The sequence below is a fragment of the Rousettus aegyptiacus genome, unplaced genomic scaffold (genome assembly GCF_014176215.1).
Source record: "Rousettus aegyptiacus isolate mRouAeg1 unplaced genomic scaffold, mRouAeg1.p scaffold_m13_p_18, whole genome shotgun sequence".
Lineage (NCBI taxonomy): Eukaryota > Metazoa > Chordata > Mammalia > Chiroptera > Pteropodidae > Rousettus > Rousettus aegyptiacus.
This window is the reverse complement of record NW_023416293.1, coordinates 4280591-4307160: the sequence shown is the minus strand read 5'-3', so window position 1 is coordinate 4307160 and position 26570 is coordinate 4280591. Positions and strand designations below refer to the sequence as shown.

General features: G+C 45.9%; 2 protein-coding genes across 6 annotated transcripts in view; both read left to right on the top strand.

Annotated features, from left to right (window-relative positions):
• Positions 1-753: 753 nt before the first annotated feature.
• SRP9 (signal recognition particle 9) lies at positions 754-10180 on the top strand. 2 transcript variants are annotated; one of them, XM_016157458.2, is made up of 4 exons: positions 754-960; positions 4442-4510; positions 6017-6102; positions 8040-8147. In XM_016157458.2, exons 1-3 carry the CDS (start codon positions 889-891, stop codon positions 6017-6019), a joined length of 144 nt encoding a protein of 47 aa, XP_016012944.1. In that variant the 5' UTR covers positions 754-888; the 3' UTR covers positions 6020-6102; positions 8040-8147. The 2 variants fall into 2 exon arrangements, with proteins under 2 accessions (XP_016012944.1, XP_016012943.1); XM_016157457.2 differs by lacking the exon at positions 6017-6102 and having other exon boundaries at positions 763-960; positions 8040-10180.
• Positions 10181-13461: 3281 nt separating this feature from the next.
• Positions 13462-26570, top strand: part of EPHX1 (epoxide hydrolase 1) — a 33842-nt gene continuing 20733 nt past the window's right edge. Inside the window, exon 1 of one of the 4 annotated variants that reach the window (XM_016157450.2) lies at positions 13462-13561. The gene's annotated coding sequence lies outside the window, so the exon portion shown is untranslated. Of the gene's footprint in view, positions 13562-16040; positions 16056-16884; positions 16965-23323; positions 23340-26570 lie in introns of those variants that run through there. The other 3 variants (XM_016157452.2, XM_016157448.2, XM_016157453.2) reach the window with 3 other exon arrangements.

The following is a 26570-nucleotide window of genomic DNA, read 5'->3' as shown; positions in this document are numbered from 1 at the left end:
TTTCTTTTCATGACTGCGCTCATAAGACTCTTCGGCCTCTTTCGGTCGGTTCTACCTGACCCCTAGCACAATGGTGGCTCCTCTGGCCGAGGTCACCGAGGACCTCCCAATGATTACAATCAATCGACTCATTTCATTTCTTATTGGACTTGAATCCTATCTGCCACCTGACACCCTCTTCAAAATCCTTTCCTCCCCTCACTTCCCTTTCTGGTCTCCTTTTCTCTCTCTGATAATTTCTCCTCCACCTCTTTGGTGGGCTCTACTCCCTCTCTCTCACCCTTTGTACATGTGGCTCTTTCCCAGGATTGTCCTTTTCTTCTCTTCTTATGCTATATCCTCTCCGCGGGATGGCTCAACTAAGACCTTCTTCTTCTAACGACCCTGTTTTATGCCACTGCCGGAATTTCAGATGGAGATACCCGGCTAAGCTACTGCGACATCTCCACCAGATGTCCGAGTAGCTGGACCCTGTCTTCTGCATTCCTGTATCTCCAGCTTATCATCAAGCCACTCAATTTTTGCTGAAGGAACCTGGGCTTTACCATTGCGGTCCAGCCCAGAGAGCTGCAGGACACATGCTCCTCCATTCCTCCAGGGGGCGCTGTGGCAACCGCCAACTCCCTGCTCGACTTCTCTGCGCCAGCTCCCAGAGCCCCTCGCTCGGGGCTCCGCCCCCTCCCCGGCAACATCCTTCCTCCCTATTGGGCAAGGGCGGTCCTGGCCGCCCAATGAAACGAGGCATTGGTGCGAGGAGGCGCCGCCATCTTTGGGCTCTGGGACCCTCCAGCGGTTGGTGGCGGTGGGAGCCGAGGAAGTAGGTGGGCCGGGTCGCGCCGCCTCCGGTGCCGGCCTTCCCTCCGTCTACCCTTCCGCCGCGGGCTCGCCATGCCGCAGTATCAGACCTGGGAGGAGTTCAGTCGCGCAGCCGAGAAGCTCTACCTCGCCGACCCTATGAAGGTAAATTGCTGGCGGGGCCGGTCCCTCTGTCCCCAGCTCCAGGTCAGAGGGTCTTCCCTGTCGTCGGCTCGGCCTGCGGAGCTGCTTCTGCACCCTGGGAGGCGCTGACCCCAGCAAGTCATATTTCTACTCCCTGATTAACGGCCCGATAAGCCCCCGAAATGGGGAAAAGTCCGGGTCATTTCAGGGCTCTAAGGTTTGCGGTCAGCCTTCCCGCGTCCCCGATCCCTGAGCTTCCCTTAGGGCTTCGGTTAGTTTACGTGTCTCTAAGGGCAGGGCTCCTCCCCCTGCAGCTCTGGCTTCCAGTCCTTTAGTTGTCTTGCTGCCCCGTTCCGCCAGCGGGTCAGGGTACCTCGTATAAAATAAACTATTTTTTCTGCCACTGCCGAGACATTCTCGAAAAACCCCAATTTGGAGTTACCTACACACCTTAGAATAGTAGGTCTCAATCTGTTAGAGGTCAGCGCCCTTTTGAGAACGCGAGGGTGCTTGCACCCTTTCCTCAGAAAAATGCACTGAAACGTTAAGGTTTACAGTTTTACGAGGCTTGTGGATTCATTCATGGCCCTAACAAAAATTATAAGTGGATGCCAGACGTTAGCTCCTTAAAAAGCTAAGATTTGTCGTACATAGGATTATTTGTAGCACTTCGTTGTTACTGCTAGCTTTTTAGACCTGGTTAAGTATCAAGAAGCTGTAAGACATTCTGTTTCACTTTTTACAGTAAGATAATATAAGTGGTGAGGTAGAATTAAATGTTTTTCAAATTGAAACTTTATGACACGATTTCTGGCCCTTCCATTTGGATGATTTTCTTGGTTCATAGTGCCATTTGTTTGTTCATTCAAGCAAAGTGCCATGAGAATAATAACAGGATTTTTGCCTAGAAATACCCACAGTGTAAACAAAAAATATTGGAAAAGATGGTAAAAATAAACAAGTTCACATCAAGAGTAATCATTTTAAGAATGTGTTGGTGGTAAGGAAAATGAAAATAAAACGGTAATTATAGAACATTGCTGTGAACAAAACATGTCTAGAATAGGCAGGAGAGGGAAAACTTCAATCCTTTGCCCAATCAGAAAATGCCAGTGGTCTAAAAACTTATGCATCTTCATGATATAGCCTTCTGGTATTTGAATAATTTTTTTGATAGGGAGGCGAGAGGGGACGAGGGGAAAGGGAGCTTGACAGTTTGAGTGCCATCTGTGTAACAGACACTTTACATATATTTATATGTGTAATTTATGTGAACATTTAACCCCTTGAGGTAGGTGAATAGATAATCTTAGATACATTAAAAGATGTGCCTAGTCTAAGAAATTAAGCCGAAGTTTGAACCTGGGTCTCGAAATCCCAAGTCCACGCTGGTTCTCCCAGTTCACAGTGCCAGGAAGTTCACAGTGCCAGGACTAAAAAGAAAAGTCTTGTCTGAACTCTCTGGAATCTGTTTTTGCAGAATTCTGTCTTCTCTCCCCACCACGTTGAACCTGTTGATGATACCCATCACCTCTACCGTTCTCTCTTGCATCGCCCTAATTGAAGATAGTGTTACTGCCAGACCATGTGATGACGTACTAGTTGTTCTGTCTGCCTTTTTAATCCTCCTTCATTCTCACAGCACAACTGCCTAAAACACAAAAATTGAATTCTCTTAGTTTCCTACCTAAAAACTGGCTCATCTTTGATTGCTAGAAAAAGCCCAGATTTCCATCCCACAGTCTGACTCTCTTCAGTCTTGCTGTCCTTGTCTCCCGCCATTTCCACTGTCTTCAGCTCTAGTCTCATGAAGCTACAGAATTCATCGACTTCCTTCAGACTGCTGCGTTAGCCTTTCTGCTACTTTCTTCCCTAAAAGAGAAAAAATAAAACATTTTCACAGCCACCTCCATTAAGCCACTGTACACTTCCTCTCCCCCCAGTACAAATGATTAGTTTTCTTTTTTGGTATTTTACCTTTATATGCCTGTAAAGGACTTAATTCATGTTCTTTTCTGTTTTTGGTTATTTTTGGTTGGTGGAATTCAAAGTTCCTAAGAGAGCAAGAACCTTGATTTCTTTTCCTCTCTTCAGGGCATCTCACATGGTAATTTAGGTGCCCCCTAAGTCACACAGTTTACCCTCTTATAATACTTTAGACCCTTTAACTCTCATTTCTCTTAATGAAGCCAGTGAGTATTTTAACTAAGAGCGAAAATTTTACATAGTTGTCATGCTTAGTATATTTTAAAGTTTCAGTTTCTTTTTATTTCTGGAGAACTGAAGTTTTTAAAATATAAAAGTGAATTTCCTAGCTCAATGAATAGAATCAGTTAGGTAGTCCAAAAGTAATTAACCTGTTTTTATTTATATCTACTTAAATGCTTGGTGAGTTCCCTTCCCTCCCTCACCAAGGCTCGTCTCTTAGGGTGGGGTCTTGTCTTTTCTTTTTTCTTTTCTTTTTTTGAGGGAGGCATCTATTTAACTGTAGAATACCAAACATAGGAGTTTTCTAGATTTGGGACGGTTGTTGATAGACTTCTTTTCAAGACAGAATTCTGCCTTTGTGTAATAATGCATCATGTTGCACCATCACGATAGAGACCTGATTTTGCTGAGTACTTTAGTCTCAGCCCACCTCCTGAGAGCCATGGCGAAGTGTGTGCTGAGATTTCCTGAGGAATAGATTTGGACTTAACTAGCCCTCTCTTTTTTTTTACCCCTTCTTTTCCTCTCACTCCTCTGTGACTAGTTGTGTTGGTATTGTAAGGGAGGAAAAACTTCATCCTCTTACATTTAATTGCTGAGGCCCTGCAAATTAAACTGACAAAAGATAGACTAACAAGAGGAAAAGATATTACATATGCATTGCAGTTCACAAAGAAATATAAGGAGACAGAATTTGGAGCCTATATACTATCTTAACAAAGGGTGACAACAGGCGGAAAAGAGACTGGACAAAGGAGAAGGGTTTGGGGCTTCTAAGCGGTGGGTTAAGTTGTGAGAGGGTGACTGGGGCACATGATAAATAAATTTAGTACAATTTGTTATGTAGATGAGAACGCTTCTTCATAACAATTGAACATTTATGTCACCTTACAAAGGTTAATTTATGTCCTGCTTTTAGTCTGAAAGGGCTGATTACCTTCAGCTCAAAACAGTCCTTATGCCAAAGTGGCTTATTTTGGTGTGGCATGCTGTGATCCTATTCAGGATATGCTCTTACTGTCAAATGCCAAAAGAGCTTAAGAGTCTCACAGTTCCTGAATATGGATGTGTTTGGGAAATTTTAAGACTTTAAAAAATAATAAATTGTAGCAATAGGAATGGAATGTTATAAAATGCTGTTTTCTACCTCATTTCAGTAATTAATAAGTTTATAATAAAGATGCTTTAATCTTGGCTATTCTAAAAGAATCCATTTTAGCCCACTTGAAGATTAAATTATTTATGAGAAATATCTTCTGATTTCACTGTCGCTAAATATGTATTTTTGTTTCAGGCACGTGTGGTTCTCAAATATAGGCATTCTGATGGGAGTTTGTGTATTAAAGTAACAGATGATTTAGTTGTAAGTATACATTTTTATTTGTTGCATACTTTCAGATTTGTTTTGAGTGAATCATTTGAAATTATTTACAAAGAATTTATGCAGATCACCCATTAGGATGCTCATTTTGCATTTCATTCCAAAGTCTGCATTCTAGAAGCTACTTTTATAGTCTCTTGGGGAAATAATTTAACTTGCTTTTTTAAGATAGTACATCAAGTGTAGTTTAGTAATTGTTCTCTTCAGACCTTAAGCAAGAGGAATGTAGAGAGCAAATCTGGCTGTAAGGGGTAAAGGTTTCCCTAGGGCGCGTGAGAGGTAAATGTTGGCATGTGAATACAGGAGTTAGGCTTCATAGGTCTCTCCCTCCTTCCCTGGCTGCTCGCTCTTGTCACTCACTTCCTCACATCCCATTCACTCCTTAACCTGCTGCCTCCTTCCTTCTTCCTTCTTCCTGCAGTGTTCCGCTGAAACCGCTCTCGGCGAGAGCCAACAGCCCCTTAATTTTCAAACCCAGCAGTCTGATCAGTTCTTACCTCACTGACCTTCTTGCTGCTTTTGATGCAGAAAACCTTTTCTCTTGAGGAAATTCTGTGTCTCCATGTTGTCTTCTTTCTCTGTTTCTGTTTCATTCTTTTCTAATTACTCGACTGAAGTGCCCCCGTAAATGTTGGTTTCCCCAGGATTCTGTCCTCAGTTGTCTTTTCATCCTACTTCTGGAGTAATCCATCCAGTCAGTCATTAAGTCCAAACACCGCCTGTATCCACATCTATTTTCACATTTGTACATTTAGCTCATATTGTTCTTCTGACCCCAGACTAGCGCTAAACTGAGTGTCTTGACCTCACTGTTCCCCAGAGTCTGCCTGTGTGGGATGGAATCATCATGCTGCATAGGCTTCTTCTATTTTATAGCTTTAGTTGCAGATCATGTTTGGTCCCTTTTTCTCATTCTCATGTCTACTATTTCTTCATTTGAAAACTTGTATTTTGATTGTCTGATATGTTCTGTACATTTTTCTAAGCATTTGGGGATTATTGATTAAGCTCCTTCATCTCGTTTCTTGTCATGAATGATCTGTCTTCGCTGCTACTTTCAGGTTTAAAATCTCATCATCACTTGCCTAGTGGACCATTAGAAAAGTCTCCTAACTGTGTCCCTAATTCCAGTTCATTCTTCAGTCGTCCTGTACTTCTGCTGGACTGATTTCTAAGATGCGAATTTGTTTGTTACTACCCCACTTAAAACCCTTTCGTGGCTCCTTGTCACTCATAAGGTAAACTCCACCCTCACATCCTCTCTAATCTGTGTCTTTTCTGTATCACTTCTGAGCACCTTTGGCTTAGGCCTCGGCCTTGAACATTCCGTGTCTGCCTTTGCAGTATCGAATCCCACGCCGCCCCCCTGCGGCAAGACTGCTGCTGATCTTTCAAACCCCGCTCGAGGGGGTTTTGCTTCGTCTCTTGCCTTGCTTTTCGGCCGTTTTTTGCTGCATCACAGTTGTTTTATCCCACTTGTCTTTGCAGTAGATGGTGAGCTTCAAGACAATAGGAAGATCAGCAATAGTCTTACTTGTATTTGCAGTGATGAACATAGGATATTGACCCAGAAGGTACTTAGTAAATATTATTTTAATAAATTAATTATTTTAAAAATTTCATAGCAACTTTAAAAATCACTTTTTGTCTTTGGTTACATATGTGTGTTAAGGGTTCCATTGTGAGGTTGCGTGAAGTCATATCTTTTAATGATTACCGTGTCTTTCAAGAACCAGTTAGATATGTTTGGTAAAATAACTGAAAATGTGGAAAAGGAAGAGTAAATTGAGGTGTAGTGTGCTAGACCTTGAGTCAAGAGATTGGAATCCTAGCTTAGCCATTTACCAGTGTTTCGGCCTTAGAAAAATTCAAGCCAAACATTCCTCAATTCCATGTCTGTAAAGTGCCGTAGCAGTAGTCTGCTTACCTTATTGGTTTATTGTAGAAAGTAAATAAAATATGTGAAAGTGCCCAGCATTAGTGCTGCCAGTTAGTGGACTCAGTCTATACTTGAATCTTCAGCATTCACATTGGTAAAAATTTTACGGAGTCAATAGGTATACCTGCTGAAGAGAAACCAGTGTGTCCTGTTTTAGAAATAGGAAAAAATGCAGAATGGATTTTAATACAAAGGCTTTATCTCCAAATGATGACTTTTTGCCCCTAGCAATGTTTAAACAGAATTAAGGATCTCTGTGTTAGCCAATATTGGGGAAAACTTTAACATTGATGATTCCCGTGATGAGATCTACATATGAAAAGTACTTTTTGTTTCCTTTCTTAAAACTATTGCGAATAGAAGGGACCAAAGATGTAGTCAGAGCCATCCTCCTGAATAGTAAATATGTGAATCAACTATAACAGTAAAAATCTGTTTCCTAATGACTCTTTTAAAGACTTTGTATGCTTCCACCACTAATTCATTTTTAATATCTAATAATTCCTTCAGAAAACTCAATCTTAAGACTTCATTATTTTCATGTGGCTTTGACTTTTATAATCCCCTTTATGCTTCCTCTTTTCTAATCCCATAATATTGTCTTCTATAGACCTAAAATCTTTTTCTGTCATACTGTAACGAGAAGGTGTATTGTCTCCCAGAGCACATATACTAAAATTGAAAATGGTGGTTGTTATGGTCTCTTTATAAGATCGTTACACAAATATGTGTAATATGTGGATTAGAAAAATTTTCAGGAGTAAAGATTTAAAGGACGTGATGAGGTTCAACTCCAAATTTTTAAATCAGTGAATATTATTGCAAGATCATACGTTCAGATTGTTTAAAACTCATGCCTTTAGAATGGGCTAAAGAAAAATAGACCTGTATTGCAAAATGGGGAAAAGAGCTGCCAGCTTATATTTGATATTTTTGAACATTGTAGAACAAATGGTTTTATGACCATCTATAAATAAGATCTTAAGTATCCTTCTAATGAAGCATTTAACTTACAGCAAGAAAGAATTTGGTTTGGTTTAAAAATTATAAATACCTTCAGAAAATCAAGGTTGGACAGATTTATCTGTTAATTTGGGTGGTCACCAACCATAAGCAAAGGACTCTAGATTTTCTTTTTGACTGTCATCATCTCCCTCTTCCCCCAACTTCACAAATAGAGAGAGGGATCCTAAGATTTCTCTGCTTTTCTCAGTGTAACTCAGTTATTTATGACCAGATCCCAAGGAGGAAATAACCTTCATTTCAAGCCTGTAGTTCTCATTAGACCATAGTAGGGATTCAATGTGACTTAACTGGTCAGTTTTGAGAAGCTTCTGATAGAGTTCATTGAGTTTTTAAATCCATTTTTTAAATGCCACACTTAAGGAATAATTGATGGGGGCTTGGAAACCGTATAATTTTCTTTGCATATCCAGGGAGAATAGAGGAAAAACAAAAATAGAGCAAAAATAGTGGTAGCCCAGACTCAGCTTTTTACCCAATCATATATTTGCTACATCGTCAATAACCTGGTTTTATGTAGTTAATGTGTACTTTTAAAATTTCTGACAGTGTTTGGTGTATAGAACAGACCAAGCTCAAGATGTAAAGAAGATTGAGAAATTCCACAGTCAACTAATGCGACTTATGGTCGCCAAGGAATCCCGCAGTGTTGCCATGGAAACAGACTGAATGGTTTGAAATGAAGACTGTTTGACGTGTTCTTAGGAGTAAACATCTTTTGAATTTGAGAAAATGTTGGGACAGAAAATACTTTATGTAACTAAGTGGGCTATTCAGAAGCCGAAAGATCATTGTTTTGTACTTTGTTTTTTTAATGTTTACTTTAGAGAGCTGGGAATAGAAACAATTTCAGTTAGAAAGCCTTTATTTATTTTTAGAAATTGAACAAAAAATCTATCTCGGAAACTTTTTGCGGATTAGTTGATGCTGGGTAAACTATATAGCTATTTCTTTTGGTAAATTTGTATCAGTAATTCAAAAATGAAGTGTCAAGAAAAGTCTATTCTTTAAATTTAGTTTGTCCATCTTTAAAAGAAAATTAAACTTAACCATTTTACCGAATTGATAGACTTCTTATGGAGCATAAAATTTGTATTGTTGATGACTAACAAATATAAACTATGGTAACCAGAATTAACTGCATAGCAGTGTACCTAATAATATACTGTAGTATAGCCTTGATTGTATCTAAAAATAATTATGAAAACAAGTACGCTTTACCTTAAACTTTCAAAACTTAATCTATATTTTTGAGTATAAGAGATTCATAGTATTAATAGTTTGTCGAGCAGACTTACTTTGAATCTAGTTTTCAGTGCTCGAAACAACTGCAGTTCCTTTAAATGCATGAACAGGATATTCAGTGATGGACTGAGACCACCATATTACAGAAGTATTTGCCACACATTTCCTATCTGTAGTTTCTAAGAAGGGCTAAGGATTATGTTAACTGTTAAATTTTTGCAAAGCTCTTTAACATCTCCCCCTCCCCCATTTCTCTACTTATCTAAGGTATTAGCTTGACTGTCACACTTGTTATGTTTTCCATTAAACCAGAAGTATGATATTTGATATTTATCTATTTGTAACCTTAATTTTACCACCTAAATGTGATGTTCACTTGTTGATTCCTACATTAAAATATTTTTGGTAGGAGCTTGTTGTGTTGAGGAAAATTTTAATATGAAAAGGTCGATTAGCCATACAAATTTTGACATGTTTCAGAGAGGTCAGTAAATAAAATATTATGTGGCTATATATTATTTCTCTCAAAGTTTTTAACATCTCAAGAATCACTGATTTCTTAACTGGGATATACTGTATTCGTGTCTAAAATGAGCTTACTGATAAGGTAAATTTTGCTTTATTTTTTGATACTTTTATCACGTGACTTTCTGTGAGCTGAATGTTAATGGCAAGGTTGTGTTCTTGGTTAAGAACAGTAACATCAAATTGTGTAGAATGTTTTGAGTTTGAGCTGTTACTCCCCCCGCCCCTTCCTGAATAGTGGAATCACTGGAGGGTTGTTTTGGCCTCTTTCTTTTCTCATTTATGTCTTCCACTTTTTAACGCTGTTTTATAAAGATAAGCAGAGAGGGTTGGGCTACTTTTGGCTCGAGTCCTCAGCAGCATGTGGGAGAGTGGTTAGAGCAGAGGTGCCAAGGCCGGCTGCCTGCTCTGCAGTCTCGGCTCCACTGCTTCCTGTCGCTGTGGTCTTAGACAAGGCACTTCTGTAAGCCTCCGTTTTCCTCTGGAGATTGAGTTAACCATAGTACTCATAGGACTTTATGAAGATTAAAGGGTATAATCCATTTCAAACCTTTAGCACAGTGCCTGGAACATAGTAAAACCATTATTTCTAGTATTATGATTATTGTTTTTCAGGGGAAAGGGTATAAGTAGCTACTAGGTCTTAAGTTTTCTCATAATTTTAATTGAGTGATTATTTATTGGTAACGTCTGCCTTTTCTGCCAGGCTATGTCTATTATTAAATGCCATTTTTGGTAGTTGGGAAATACAACAAGATTGCCTTCAAAGTGTTTTTACTCGGGGGCAAATCCTTACATCTAAAACTTGTGTTCATTTGTATCTGTATAAAGTAAAATCATTGAACTAATTGGTGGTAAAAGTATTGAATCTCTTAAAGACCATATAAATAATAAAGCATCACATCATTCTGAAAATTGCAGTGCTGGATACTTGTGATTTTTTTTTTTTTTTTTAAATCAGGAAGTGTTTCTGGGCACTACAATCACTTTCATGGATTAATTTTTAACAAACGGTTTTGTAGTATATTTGCAAAAGCTGCTGACTCCAAGGTAATCCAAATGAAGTGATGAAATTGAAATAAGATTCTAGGTACAGTTAACAGTTCAAATAATTCCATTTTTTTCTGTAAAGACCCACTCTTGTTGGATTACGAAACCCATTAAACATCACTGTTAGGCTACATATGTTCTCTGTTATAAAAGATTGGCTTCTCCCTTTTGTAATTGGCTTCTTCCTTTCAGGGTTCCCATCCTGCCAACTTTTTGTCTTAAAAATAGAAAATCTCTTAGTCACAGTCTAACGACTTGTATGTACCCTAATGTATAAAGAACTCTCAAATTCAATGAGAAAATAACCCCTCCCCCCACCAAAAAAAAATCTCACCAAAGATTTGGGCAGATGCTTCACTGAAGGTGTTAGAGATAGTGCCCGCCCAGATAACCCAAGATAATCCTCCCATCTTCATCACTTCTCCAAAGTCCCTTTTGCTATATAAATAAAGGTAACATTCACAGGTTCTGGGGGTTAAGCTTGTAGCTCTCTTTGAGGGGGCCATTATTCAGCCTACTACTAATACCTTTTGTCATAAGAAAGTTTCACATTTTGACAATAGTCATTTACTCTTAGCCTGTTCCCGTATGGTTTTGGTCTGACACGGTCTTGGCATCATGCACGCACAACCTGGAGATGCAGGGAAATCAAAGCCTTGACTGAGGAGGGGTGGAAGCTAATAATCCCACTTTTTGTCCCCTGGATGGACAGGTCTCATTTCATAAGGCTTCTAAGAAGGTCCCCTAGAATCAAGCACCAGTTGCCCAGGGCAGTGGCCGAGTTGTCTTGTCTTCCTTTTCACATCCCCAGCCCTTTCTATCCCAGGATGACCTCTCAGAGAAGCTACTTACGTGGAAGCCTTTGTCTCAGGCTCTGCTCTCAGGGGAACTTAGATTAAAAGACCAAAAAAGAGCTCTTGGAAATGAAGACCAATGTGATAGCTGAAATGAAAAAGAAGTGTGAAAAAAAAAAAAATTGCAGCAATATCAGAAAATAGAGGCAAAAAGAAGAGGTAGGAAAAAAAAAAGAGGAAAAGCAGCTTAAGACTTGGGTGATAGGACTTGCAGAAATGAGAAAATGGAGTGGAAAAAAAATCACCAATAGCATTATTTTAAGAAATTTTTGCAAAATTAAAGAACATGAGTTTCTAGCCCAACCCTCCTAGTGCTTTACACAAAGGGTGAAAGTCAAGACCGATGACCTCAGAACCTCAAAGTGGGGTTAAAGAAAAAATCCTATGAGCTTCCAGAGGGAAAAAAGAAGGTTCTTTAAAAGGACTGGGTACCAGCATGGCTTTGAACTCTTCAGGGACAGTACTGGAAACTAGAAGATCCTGGAGCAATGCTTTCAAAATTCCATCCTGGAATTTTTCATTTTGTATTTGGCCAAAACGATTAACAACAAGAAGCATTGAATAAAGACATTTCCAGACACATGTAGATTACGTTTTACTCAGCTAACTATCCCCCACTCTCAGTACATGGAAAAAAGTTTATTTTTCGTTTGAGTTACAGGTAGCTGTGGCTTGGCAGCCCTGCCCCTGCTCCAGTGTCCTCATTCCAGGGTCCAGGATGAACGAGCAGAACCCCGCAGATCTTAAAGCTTCTGCTCAGATGTCGCATCATATTCTGTTAAAGCAGGTGACGTCTCCAGGCCTGATGTCAGTGACATGGAGAATTATATGCATCCTTAGGGAGACGAGGTCACATAGCAAAGGGCGTGAATATATAAGCATTAAATCCCTGGGAACAGTAATTTTTACAATACCTCAAAGTTTTACCCACACACTTTTTTTAAAGAAGGCACTCAGGGATACGTTCCTCTAAAACAAATAAGTGAGCCAAGAACGAGGAAGATGGGGGATGAAGGAAGTGGATACTTAATACAAGAGAGCAGGAAGGAGTCCCCAGGATGGTGGTAAAGGGGAGACTCAGGGTAGCTGTGTACCGGGGATGGAGCTAAAGGACCAGATCCGAGGCAGATCAGAGGGCTCCCCAGATGCCTCTTGAAGAAAACGAAATTGAAGGAAATCTGATGTGAATGAATTTACTATGAAGGAAGGAATTTAGATAACTGGGAGAGTGGTTAGTGTTGAAGTAGTGATTGGTAGATAGGAAATTAAGCAAATTTTACAGGAAAAGAAAATTAAGTATAGTTACTATAGATCAACCCCGAATTGCCTTCATAATAATGAAAACACTGAATATTGATGTAACTGAAATTATTTGGGGAATACAAGGGTTGATGGGAAGTCCAGATAGTGAGGTCGGTTGGAAAAGGAGTTAATTTCCGTGTCACTTGAGGTCTTAGAACCTAAGAGGAGGTTTAAAAAAAAAAAAAAATATATATATATATATATAAGTATACAAGCATGAAAGGAATTAGCTAAAAGGGTTCACCTGGTTTTTTCTCTTCAAAAAGGAGATTAGGGGTGGAGTAGGGAAAAGGGCTGAAACTGCTGTGGTCTGAAAAACCTTGTAGAGGCAGATGACGATCCAAACTATTGACTGAGTAAAACGTGCCGGAGTTTAAATAACAGTCCTCCCATCCCCTGCAAAGCAGGAACGAAATGACTCTCACACTGAAGTAAGGCATTGTTATAATGCAGTGTGGAGCACAGGCCCATAGGGGGCGCAGGAGAGCCTTCATTGCTTTTGAACTTTGTGTTTGCGGGCTGGCTTATTTACATAAATTCTTCTGTTGACCTTTGATCTTCACAAGATTGTGTTGTTGACCATGGCCCTTGAAGTTATGGGAATATAGTACAGTCAGAGATCTCAAGAAACCTGAGAGGAAGTAGTTTAGGGAATCAGTGTGAAGTCTCTTAAAAGAATTTTCAGAATCAATAAGTAATAATGTGGCCTTCCTCTTTTCTGTGGACATAGGAAAAGTGCTTAAAAATCCAACATTTGACATCTTTCCTCTTCATTTATATGTTATGAAAACAAAATGCAGCTGAGTACATTTTAAAGATCTTATTGGCTTGATTCAACAACTCATGAATTGGGCAGCATCCAATCTAGCAAATAGAAGAGCTCAAATATTACCAAATGGAAGCTTTTAAAAGCAGGAAGTGGGCAGGACAAGGAGTTATTAGCAAAATAAAAGATCATTTCAGGCAAGGTCACCGGCCTTTGGTGGGAGGCTGGGGTCTACCAGGAAGATTAACTGACTAGTACCAACCAGGTAATTTCAGACTGACTAACAGACCCGTCCCTGGTGGGAGAGGCTGAAATTGCAGTTAAGTTAGGTAAGTTAAGCCTTGGTTTGCTAATGGGGGGCACAGCGCGAGCGACTCCATCTCCAACCTGTCATCTCTTTTTTAACACATATTTTTATAAAATATGAAATCTATATAAAATTTTAAGTTATTTCCTATTTGCAGTGATTCAGTACCTCCTGCTATCTCCCAACGGATAACTTTGTAAATTATCAGGTCTATTGCAGTAGGCAAGTTTGTAGAAATCAGGATTCTGCCTTTGTTTCATTACTGGTCTGTTTGTTGGGAGCATCATGTGCTAGAGGATAGTTGATAAATATGAATGACTATAAAAATGACTAGAAGACATCGTATGAAATAATTTTATGTCATTAGTCTTCTTACAAAATCCTCTCTCTTTAGGACGCTTTGTAAAATAGCCATGTGCTATTCCCACCCCCACTCCTTTAATGTCACAGTGGATTTGTAATCTGGTAACCTGGAAGTACATAATACAGGTGCCATCAATGGATGTTCAACTGGCATCAGGTAAAGCACTTTGTTGATAAGCGTCTGAAGAGCAAAGCATGCCAGGCAGGAACACCATGATAAGGAAGAATGAAGGAAAAGCTTGGAGTGGGGAGCAGAAAGAAACAGCAGTTTATTAGAACTGATCTGAGCCTGGAATTTGGAAGCATTTCCTTTAGAATTTCCTCTGAAAACAATGCTTTAAAATTAATTTTTATTTGTATCCATATACGTGGTTTTTAAGAAATCAAATATTTAAGACAGAATAAAATATAAATATACTAAAAACTAGTGAACCGTTTCTATAAAATATAACAATATAACAATCCCCCATCCCTCATTTTTCCCACTCTACTTTTAAGTCTTTTGGCATTTATCTAATAATATGCTTATAATGCATGTTTCTTCATTTGTCAGTTTTAGACATTGTCACTAATTTTCTCTAATAGTAAAGACAAGTATACACCCGCCTCTACTGCTTCCACTGCGTCTTCCCAATACAGTAATAATAACTATTTTTGCTAAATCAATAGGGTTACATAATTATGACTATGTAAATATTGCTCACTGCAGAGCCAAGCAATTTACCATAGTTACGTTCTTTCTTGAGCAAATTTCTGTTTTCCTGTAGTTAATTTTTTCCCTTTGCTTATTTTTCTATATTCCTTTCCTCAGTTTTTTCCCCCAAAATGCCATCAGATCTGACAATGTCTATTCATTTTATTTTCCCAGAATTTGACTGTCAGTGTATAATTTTATTTTCCCTCCTGAGAGTTGCCTCCTGTCTCCATCCATCTTCCTCATCTAATTGGGACAGGTTGCTAAGTCTGCTGAGCAGTGGTCAGCCTGGAGCCCCTTTTGCCGCTCCTCTATATTAGATCTGTTTCCCGAATACCATGTCTTTCCCTTTTATGTTTAACTCCCTTGTTTTGCAGGAGCACATCCTCTAGTAATATCCCAAGAAAGGGTACAAAAGAAGTAAAAATGTTTTTCGTTCTTGCATATGTGAAAATGTCTTTGATTCACCTTCACACTTTATTATAAACTTATTTATTGGAAATAATTTTCCCACAACATTTGAAGGCCTTGTTTTACTATTTTACAGCATCTGGGGGTCCTGCCTAGAAGTCTGATGACATTCCGGTGATAGAGTCTTTGTGCTGACCTATTTTTGTTGTTTGGAGTTTTATACCCTTCTCTCTAGAAGCTTTTAGGATCTTCTCTTTTTCTTTAGCATTCTGAAATTTCACAGTGACTTACATTGGTGTGGTTTTCTGGGCTTTTATTGTATCTTTTCAATCTGGAGACTTCTGTCCTTTGGTTTGGAAAATATTCTTTGATTATTTCTTTAATAATATTTATTATTATTATAATATAATATAATATAATATAATATAATATATTCTAGAGATCACAGTATACCCATTCTTTTGCTCCATACCAATGATTTTTCATAAGTAGAATTTTGCCCTGCTGAGTGGGATTCTGTAACTTATTATTGACTGTGCATATATAGATTGTACTTTGAAATATCTTGCACTGTCTTAAATTACATATTCTAATGCTGGATGCATGATCTAACCAAGGAAGGTATTAGTATACAGGAAGGAGTAAGGAGTGAGGTTGCAATCTCACTGCAGTTATTTTATATAAAAATAACAGCTTTATAGAGATATAACTGACATACTACAAAATTCACCCCATTAAAATGTACAGATCACTAGGGTTTAGTCTATTGAGAGTTGTGGCGACGCTACCATCAGCAGTGTCGAAGTTTAGAATATTTGCATCACCACTGCGATTTTAAGAATAGCAATTTTGCATCCCTTGGTGAAATGGCCAGAGGCAGAGTTTCTGTTTGAAAGATTTGGGGAAGTAACGGAGGAATCTCACAGACTGCCAGTTACGAAGGAGTACAGAGATTGCAGGGGTGAGAGGAAGCTCTCTTAGGAGGGTGTGGAATTAAAGGAGAGGAGATTTCATCCTGTCGGGGCGAAGGCTTGGTGGTGGGAAGGAGGTGAGTGTGTTTGCTGGCCAGAAACAGCCTGTCTTCACTAAAATGGAAAATCCTTGGTCCGGGTGAGCAGCAAGGTTGCAGATGGAGGGTGGTGACGCTTATCCTGAAGTTGTATGCAGGGCGACAACGGGAAGCTTTACATCCCGGCGGGAGGCCCTGCCCCTTGCCCTCCTGCGGTCTGCCGGTGGTTGAAACTGCATTTCTGAGCAGTTCTGAAAGAGGTGTTGACGGGTTCTCAGGAGCGATAAGGAGGATGGGAGACGGAGACGACGCGGGAGGCTTTCTATGGATGAGGAAGGCTGGAGAGTAACGCTCGTAGCAGAAGCCAAAAGAGCCCCAGCGCCCAGCGGCCCGGCGCCGGGCGGCTGCCCAGCGGGAGGGGATCTGCCGGGCAGCCGGGCTGCAGGCGCTGGGGCCGGCGGCGGGGAGCTCAGTCCGCACCCTGAAGGGCCCTGCAGGCGGGTCGTGCTGGCACGCAGAGGTGCTTCTTAGACTTAGTCTCGAAAGACGACTTTGTTTCTAAAATTCCCAGTGGGTCCCGGACCTATAGGTGTGCAGATCCAGTAACAATGAATTGCGAGAAGGATGACATGACAGAGACACACGGCGCGCAGGCTCGGCTTCTCTTTGTGTTTCGATTGCGCCAAGTCCCTGGGTCCGCGGGCCGCGCTCGGAGGAGCCCTGCGAGGCCGAGGCGGAGCCGTAGGGGGGCGCCGAGGCCGCCCCGGGGCGCTCAGGTAACGGGCCGGGCGAGCCTGAACCCGGCCCTGCCGGGGCGGGACCGCCCAGCCGGGGCCGAGCCTGGGCGGGGTCAGCGCGGGGGCGGGCGGCGAGCGGGCCGGAGTCGCCGGAGCCGGAGGGGCCGCGCGCGCGTCGTCCCGGAGCCTGGGAGCTGGGGAACCCACGACCGTAAGCGGCCGCGGCGCGGGGCGCGCAGTTTCGGGGCCCAGAGGCCGGGGCGGGGTCTGCGCGGCAGGGGGCGCGCGCCGGGGCCACGGGGTGACTTGCGGACGGGCCTCCGCTTCCCCTGGTGTCGCCCGCCCGCAGCTGCGTCCCCGTCGCGGGGACCTCGCGCGCCCCGCCTGGCTCCCCGCCGCGCTCTGGCTCCGCGGGGCGCAGGCGGGAAGAGGCCGGGGCGAGACCGGCCTTCGGGGCCCGGCCGCGCGAGCGGCGACGTCCGAGGCCCCCGACTCGCGGGCCGTCCGGGAGAGCAGGCCTTCCAGGGGTGCGCCTCGGCCCCGCGGTGACATGCGTGTGCGCGTCCCCGGAGTCCTACGGCCTATCCCAAGTCCTCGCCGCAGTGTGCTCTCTGGCCATCCCGCCCGCCGCCCGGGTTTCCCCCTCCGCCCCGCTGCTCTGCCAGCCTGCCCCGCCGAGCCTCGGGGGACTTTGGCCTCGGGGTTGCTGGAGTTCGCCGTGTAGTGGAAGTGGGGGGGGGGGGTGGTGAGATCAGGTAACCCGCCCATGCGAGACTGAGGAAAAGGGCCGCGGACTCCTGCCTCCCGCCCTGGTCAAGGGGGCACTGACTTGGAAGCTGGGGGACTTGGCTCCCCGCCCCTCACTTGCCCTGGCGCCATCGGCATGCAGCCTTGGCGGTGGGAGGTAGGGGCTCCAGCAACGCTGAAATCCTCGTTTTGACTCCTTTTTCTTAAAGCTGTAACCCCGCCCCCTCCCGTTCCCTCCCCTCCACAGTATAAACTTCAGGCTCCCCAAAGCCTGGATCCGCCAGCGGCCCGGATGGGCAGACATCCTCTCCCCTGGCACCACCCCCCACTCTGCCCTGGCAGCTCTGGGAGGCCCCGAAGGTGGGGTCGGGGTGGGAGGTCAGGGGACCTCTGCATCTGGTGCCTCAGGGGCAGTGCAGCGCCTTTGCATGGATTTGTGAGCTGTTATTTGTGTAATTGTTGAAGACTTTGGGATTTATGCCTGTTTCAGTACCACTGCGGCCGCCTCTGAATTCAGCATAGTTTAAAATAAAACATTTTCAGGAAAGGGCTGCTGCAGAAAGTGGCATTGTCTTCTGGTGCCCTGGTTGCTTCCTTCAGGGAGCTGGAGGCTCAGGAGACCTTTTTCGTTACTGTCACTGGGCCACCGGGTCCGATTTAGCAAAAAGCGCTCAGAATGTCAGCAAGCAGTTTTTCTTTCCTGAATTTTCTTACCTAGGAGGGGCATGCGGTGACTTCCTGTCATTTCCCTAAGGAAGTGTAGACAGTACTTAGGGACTGACCTCTGCTCAGCAGGGACTGTCCCTCATGGGGTTTGTAGTTTTGTTGGGGGAAAAGATAGATAATAAAGAAAACGAATATATAAAATGTAAAGTATGTTGGAAGAAGGTGTTCGCCATGGAGAACAAAGCGCCGCAGAGGGGAATGGGGGAGGAGTGTCGGGTAAACGGAGAAGGACTCGCTCGAGGTGACTAATCCTGAGGACTAAGGGAGTGGCAAACTGCTGCTGGGGTCACGGTGCCCCAGGCTGAGTAAGTGCAAAGACCCCATGGCATGTGCCCGGCATGGCTGAGATGTCTGTGTGTGTGCTCGCTGCGGGCCAAGCTGCCACCGCCGTCCTCTGGCATGAGCGACCTACTGGATAACCGAACTGGCCCAGCCTAAGAGTGAGAGGACTCCAAACTTTCTGCTGCCTCCCCCACAGTTTCTGAAAGGAAAGACATCCATGGAAAACAACTGCTCGGCAAGGAGCCGAGGCAAACTTCAAGGCCGGGTGGGGATCTAATCCAACCCATCTGCTTCGTCCCCCGCCTCTCAGCGGTGCCGTGTGCACCCTGGCTGTACAGACTGACTTATGGGGCGGCTTGTCTATGGGAAGCTTCTGAATGCCCTTGGGCAGAGGGACCCTTAGAGAAAGGGCATCAGATCGGACCGCCAGAGGAAGTGGAATACCTCCCCCGTTCTCCCCTGGGGGTGTCCTGGTTCATGTCTGATGTCTAAATCCAGCACCAGCTGGAGCTCACAGGGAGCCCTGTGTCACCGATGCCCAGTGCCCAACATGCCCGGGCTTAGCGATTGTTCACTGGGCACTTTGACTCTTCCCTTCCAGCATCCTGGCCAGAGCCAGACATGTGACCACAGGAGCTGCCCAGACTCTGTTTCTTCACTCAAAGGCGTGGAACACAGCTGAGCTCACAAAATTTATGGAAGGGCTAAACAAGAGCTGGTCACCACTGCAGAAGAAATAGCCCAGAAAATACCCACTTGGGGCTGGAACGGGCACAGATAGAGCAAGCGTGGGGCGACTTGCGGGGTAGGGTCGAATATGTGGAGATCCTGTGGTTAAGAAGTTCCAAGGGATCTTTGGGAAAGGACGTGTGTAGGTGGGGTGCGGGCAGTTCTGAGGGGGTCTGGGTGGCCCTGCAGCCTATGCCCGGTCACCTGAGGGCAGCCTAAGTGAAGGGAAGGCCCTGGGCCAGGGCACGGGGCACCAAACCCTCAGACAGAGGTCAAGGGCCCAGGCTTGAGGCAGAAGGGGCCTCCCAGGGTCACCTGTGGGTGTCCTTGGCCTAAGACCTGCAGTTAGGAGCCGTGCGGGTAAGGTGGGGAGGTTGCCTCACGGAGGAGGCACCCCAGTGGTCCCTCGAGGAAACCAGCCATTATCCAGAGATCCAGCCGCCCCCTTCCCTGAGGAGGACGGGGCGGTGGGTGCTCCAGGAAGAGGTGTCTCTCACAGTGCGATCCTGTCCTTGGTTGCACTGCTGACCTTGAACAACCGGGTTTGAACTAGGTGGGTCCACTTATACACGAATTATTTTTAATAAACAGTGGGAAAATTTGGGATAATTCACCACAATTTGAAAAAACTAGCAGACGAACCTCATGATTTTCTTAACATTTTTTTTCCTCTAGCTTACTCTATTGTAAGAATACAGTACGTAATACATAAAACATACAAAATGTGTATTAATTGACTGTTTATGTTATCAGTAAGACTTCCAGTGAACAGTAGTGGGTCATCAGTAGTTAAGTTTTGGGGGAGTCAGAGTTAGACGTGGATTTTTGACTGCACAGGGGCTTGGCACCCCTAACACCCCACCCCGGCATTGTTCAAGAGTCAATTGTCTAACTAAACACAGTTGTGCAAAATGCATCTCTTCTTCCATCAACGTTTATTTACATTTCTGAGGGAGGTCAAAGTTCACCCCTTCTCATCTAGATTGTGGCTAGTTTTACTTTCAAAAGCATTCCTCCCACGGGCTCAGAGACTGGAGTGGAGTCTTGGTGCCCACTGGGCCCTGCTATCTCGGCCTGGCGGGTGGGCACTGTTCTCAGGAGGAACCGGCTTTATGCAGGCTCCAGACACAGCAAAGCCACCCGTTAGGCTCTCCAAGGCCTAAGAAAGTGCTTGCATTAGGGGAAAAATTAAAAATGCTCTTCTCTCTGAGGAATTCAAAGACTTTCCAGAAGATTCTGTAGCTAACTCACAAAGGGGGACCCGGGTCAAGAACAGGAATTTCTGCTGCTTTTAGTGTTTGGGAAAATTGCTAAACAGATTGACTGAATTCAGATAACTTGGCATTCAACATCTGGGTTAACTCAAACAAACGACTTAGCCTCTCTGGGCTTCATTTTAAAATCTCTTAGAAACGAGAAAAACACCCTTTACTTCTCAGGGTTACTGTAGGACATGAGATGGTATGGTTAGAGTCATCCCACCCCTGCGGCTCAGTCAGGGCTTCTCTGGGCTTCCTCACAGGACACCATGAGGTGCCCAGACACACAAGGGTGACTCAGAAGGGTTCTGAGTGTCCCCGCCATGGGCCCATCCGGCTGACTTTAGTCAGACTGTGGCCCGCACCGTGAGCCTATGAGGGCTGCAGGAAACTGGTGACCAGGAGCAGGAGGCCCTGAGTGGCTCCATGCCATGCTGCACAGAGAGGCCAGGGAGTGGGCCCTCCACCCGTCACCGAGGGCCACCGCCTCAGGTTGTCTGTCCCCCAGCAGTTCAACCTGGGACTTGGCCTTCCCTTCGTAGTGAGTAACCTTTGCTACGTGGAGTGGTGACTTTCCGGTCTACTTCTCTCGTTAGACCTGGAGAGACCTTTTGGAAAGTAAGAGAAATACTTCGGTTCCAGCGCCAAGCCCCCTGGTCAAGCCCTGGAGTGACGAGGGCAGCTCAGGGAAGTCCTGACTCTTACCACCTCTGGGGCAAAATGGACGTCCTTTCCTGCCTTCCAGTTGTTCTGCTTGTGTTCCAAGTTGTCCGTGGGAGGAGGCAGGCGCAGGCAGACCCAGCCGCCAGACGGGGGGGAGGCCACTGGTTCTGGGCCTCTGTCCCAAGAGGCAGGGCTGTTCTCAAGGCTGTGGCGTGCGTGGTGATACTGTCAAGATGGCCCATCTTCATTTCAGAGTCGCCCCCAGGACCTTCGATTGAACTCCAGAAGTACGGTTAGCCTTTGGCGAGTTTTTATTCCTTTTCGCAACCTAGACATTGCCGCCAGCAAGCTAACCTCACCGAGAAACCAGAACAGTCCTAGGAACTCCCACCCCAGGGCTTGGGGCTTTCGCTAAGTCCCAGGGAGGAAAGCTTGCGGGGGTGATTCAGCTGGAGGCCGACACGTAGCAGTGCTATCCTATTACCCGCGATTCTGGAAGCTAACAGAAGGGGAGCACATTGTGAGGAGCAGCCGTCTTGGGGCGGGCAGGGAGGGGCAGAGTGCGGTTAAGGGTGGGAAGGAAATCCAATAGGCGTATTACGTGGCCCGCTCCTATTATCCCCTGAAATAAGAGTCGTTCTGTGTTCAAACAGAGATCCCAGGTGTCGACATTCCGCGAAAGGTAATGCTTTTTTCCTCCTGGGCAGTGAACTGTGTTCCACTGGGGTTTTTTTTTCTCTGGTAATTTAGAACCAATGGAAAACTCTACATCTCCTATTTTAATTGGCAGAGTGTGAGGTGGAACAGGACTTTACACGGAGCTCCGCAAGCAAGCGTGTGCGGGAGCCTGCCTGCCGCTTGCAGGCGATCTGGCCCCTCCTTACATCAGAAAACTTAAAGCTGGACACTTAAAGCTGTGAATGAGTTTGGAGTGGGCCCCAGCTCCGGGGGCGTTTCTGTCCCCTCTCTAAAGGTGCTCAGGGCCGGCCAGCCCGCCCATGTGGCCCTCTCCTTGTCCCAGGCCCTTCTTCCCCACACTTCCTGCCTTCCGGCCATACCGGCCTTTGGCCTTCCGTGTCCCATCCCTGCCGGAACCTTCTGTCTTTGCTCTTAACTTCCCATCCGATTCAGGTAGCCCTTCAGGGACGGTCCCCTGGCCTCGGGCTAGGGCCCTCTCCTCCACCTTTACCCTTCTCAGGATTTAACAGTCCTGAAGGCCTCTGGAAGCAGTTCTCATAGATGGGGAGACTGAGGCCTGGGCAAGTGGAGTCACTAGCCTAAGGTCATGTGGCTGGCAAGTGGCGGGGCGAGAATTCAAAGCAGGCAGGCGGTGCCCGAGCCCCAGGCGGGCTGGCTCCGACTCCCTAAATGTCCCCCTGGGCAGCAGTAACAGATCGTGTTCTTTCTGTCCACACAGGCACGTAGAGTCGGGGAGGGGGGCGACAGCGATGTCCCTTCACCCAGGCTGCAAAACACGGCTCCCCCAGAAGGCTGCCCCTCAAACTGTTTCAACTTCTATTCCCCTTTCTTTTTGCCTGAAACCACACTTTCCCTCCCCGTTGGGTGCTGTGCTCCCAGGCCTTGGCTCTGGGTCCTACAGGGAGATAAACAAGTTCTTGTCAGTGCAGAGCGTTTGCTCAGCCTGGCTCAATGCGTGCGGCCTCGCCCATCCTGAGTCCCCAGTCAGCCACTGGGGTTCAGGGAAAGGGCGGTGGGGGCCAGGGAGCCCCGCCCCCCTGGATTTTCCCCATCCACGGTGGGTCAGCCTGCCACCCAGAGTGGTCTCCGCTGCAGTCGGCTGGCCTGGGAGTTTGGGGGATCGCTGTTAGGGAGCCCCAGGACCTGGGCGCTGTCAGCCGTGTGTTGGCATCGGTGGCAGGAACGTCCCATTCTGTGTTGCCTTGGCAGGCGGCCCTGAAAGGGGGGGGCGGGCATCTCTTTTTCCCTTTCTGTTGGATGTCCCTTTCGCCTCCCCCCAGGGAGGAGCGGCTAAGCCGGGCGGGGCCCAGGCCCGGGGAAACGCAGGGATCCCCTGAGCACCCCCTTCTCTCTGGCCTGACACCGAGGGGCCCGCGGCCCCAGCGGTTGCCCGCACTCCCTGTGCCCCCACAGTTTCCTGCCCCTGCGGGCTTCTCCTGGGAGCTCCCGGTTCCGACAATTCTGATGGTTCTGACGTTCATGTGAGTCTGAATCACGGTCGGAAAAGGTCAGCGGGCAGGGCCGAGGGAGGAACTCACATGTGCGCGGCGGAGCTGGGCCTCCAGGGCAGGCTCGGGCTGTGTCCACCTTCTGGGCTCCCTTCCGCCATTCGGCCTGCACCGCACATGGCCTGAGGCCAGGGACACAGGAAGCGCTGAGCTGGAGTTAGTGGTGCCTTTCTATGCATGTAGGAGCATCTCTGACTGTGAGGGTCTCACCCCCTGCCTGGGTTAGAGGGAGGGGAGTCCCCGAGGGCAGACTGGCAGACCCCACCCTCCCATCATGTTCCGCAGGATCCCGATGACGCTGATTCTCATCTTTTTGCCTCCAAAACCCTGATATTTGCAGTGTGCCCGGGATATTGGCTCTCCAGCCTTCTTTTTGGGAGAAACGTCCCATAGTGCCACATGCTACCACCTCGGACCTCTTCCTGTACCTTACGTACAGTTCGTCTCTACAAATCAAGCTGCGTGGGCCATACGTAGTTCCTTAAGGAGAATCCAGCCATCTTTTTGTCCAAAAGTCCTACTAATTTGCTGCACTGTCATTCAAATGATTTTTTAATTCATTCATTAAACGAATATTTACTCTTCAACCGGTAACTGTCAGGCACTGGGGACATGGCAGGGAGCCAAAGCAACAAGGTCTCTGCCCTGGAGGAGTTTGCTTACAGCGGGGAGGCCGGTATCAGTCACGCAGCCACAATGGCCAGTGAGATGGCGACAAGGGTCATCGAGAAGTGTGCTGTGCTGAACCAGGTCAGGAGAGGCTGCTCAGAGGAGGGACTCTTGACCTGAAATCTGAAGGGTGAGCAGGAGCCAAGGAGCTGAGGAGGGAGGGGAGGAGTTGCCATCGTAGTGAGACTGGAAGGAGGTGGGGTGGGGGCGGCCGACCGCGCAGGCCTGGGAGGCCACCTCGGTGTGGCTTGGTCCCAGGGGCAGCAGGAAGTTACGTAAGGGTTTTTTACAGGAGTTGGGACATGATCAGACATGCATTTCCAAAAGAACATTCTGGCTGCAGAGTGTCGGAGGGGGCCACGGGGAACACAGGAACCCCGGGGTGGGGTGGGGAGTGGACTCGAGAGACATCTTGGCTGTGGGTGGAATGAAGGAAAGGGGGGTTTCGAGGGCGTCGCCTCGGTTTGGGGCTTGGCATATGGAAGGTGGGCAGTGCCAGCTACAGGGAAAGGAAACTCCAGAAGAAGACAGAGTGTGGGGGGACAGGGTCGCAGTGTGACATCAGACGGATGGGAGGAGTTGTGAGACGCGCAGACTCAGGTTGGCCGAGGCCCGTGCGGGGGTGGCGTGGCGCTCAGAGGGCCGGGTCAGAGTAACGCGTCCGTCGCCTGTACTGAGGCGGCCGTGGGGAGCCGCGTCCGCAGACGGGATGGCCCCGTGTGGACGCGGGGTCCCTGGCGGCCGCTGCGTCCCCGACAGTCCAGCCGGCTTTGTTTACCCAGCGTCACGTTGTCCCCGGGTGCTTCCGCGTCGAGCTTCGTCCCAGGGCCCCCTCGGTCACCCGAGAGTCACGCGCAGACGTCGCGCTGGCTCCGACTCGCTGGCCTCGCTGGCGCGGTGGAGCCACAGGGCCTGTCCCTCCCCCAGGGTCTCCTGTTTCGCAAAATGTATGCTCAGTAGAGAGGATGCGTACTTGGTAAAGGATTTTTTTTTTTAAGTGGGAAAGCTCGTTTCGTGACAGTTCACGCCCTCCCCGCGGGCGGTCACTGCTGCCGGTGTCTGGGTGCACTTCAGGGACAGTCTCCAACACGTGTGTGTCCTTCGCTGCGCATTCATTTTACACGCTCTTCTGCACCCGGCTCGTTTCACTTAACTCTGCGTCCCGGAGCTCTGTCCATATCGGCAGATGGATTTACCTCTTTTTTTTTTTTTTTTTTCACTTGCATAGTGTTCACTGTAGGACTATGTCATAGCTTATTTCACCAGTCCCTAATTAAGGCACATTCTGAGTGTTTCCAATCTACTTAAAAAACAAAACAAAACAAAACAAAACAAAACGAAAAAACTTCAGTGAATATTCTTGTCCTTACGATACGTTATAGAAATGTAAATTTTGTTTTGGGGGGAGATAAATGACTAGAACTAGAATTGCCAAGTCAAAGACCGTCCATTGTTTATATTTTGACATTACAAAACTGTATTACAAACTTGCTTTTCATCCAGTCTTTTATTTAAAGACAGTCTGACTATTTGGAGCCAAACGAGGTAACGCTCTTTTCTGTCCTCAAGAGAGACGGCTCCATCCTTGACAATAAATACCCTTTCGAGAGGCCACCCACGCTGTACATGTCCTTTAAGATCATACTTTTCATGCACCTGGGACAGCAGAAAAATGTTTGTCATAAAATGTCTCAGAGATGGGCCGTTAAAATAGCACTGAAAGTTTTGAAGACTAAGCATTTATTCTTGAGAGTTTGTCCATTGGGGGACGTGATATATTTTCTTTCCCCCTGAATTTCTCATTTAGTTAGGATTATTCTAGGCTTTATAGGATAGAAAACTCAAAATAGCAGTGGCTTAAACAATACAAAAGTTTATTTTCCTGTCATCCAAAGGAAGTTTTGGGGGTAGACAGGCCAAGGCTTGGTGGGTGGCTTTTTCCCTCTTTCTCCATCATTATTCTAACACTGACTTCCATCCTCATGGTATAAAATGGCTATCAGAGTCCGGCCATCATGTCTACATCCCGGAAAGCATGAAGAGGAAGGGGAAGGGCAAAAGGTACATGTTTTCCTGCTTAATCAGGGAACTTTTACATAGTCTGCCACACACATGCAAGAGCCATGTACCTTTGTACAGGTCGTGCACTGGACAACCTTAGAGGATGGCATTGCTAACCTAAATAATAAATAGATAGATAGATAGATGATAGATAGATAGATGATAGATAGATAGATAGATAGAAAGAAAGAATGGTTTAGGCTGTAATAAAGAATAAAAAGCATTCATATGAGCAAAGGAGAGATTGGAATCTGGGGCACAGACTCAGGGAGCAACCTAAATTATGCTCCAAAGGGAACAAAGAAAGGTTTTTGAAGGGCAAAACGGGGAGAGCTGTTCTCATTTCGGTCCGCCATGTAAATGAAGGACATTGGCTAGGTCAGCTGGGATTGGTTAAGCCCATTATGTAAATGGGGGGTGCCGGCTGTAAATGGATTGAAGAATGCAGAGGGTCTGGTGACCATGATGAGGAGG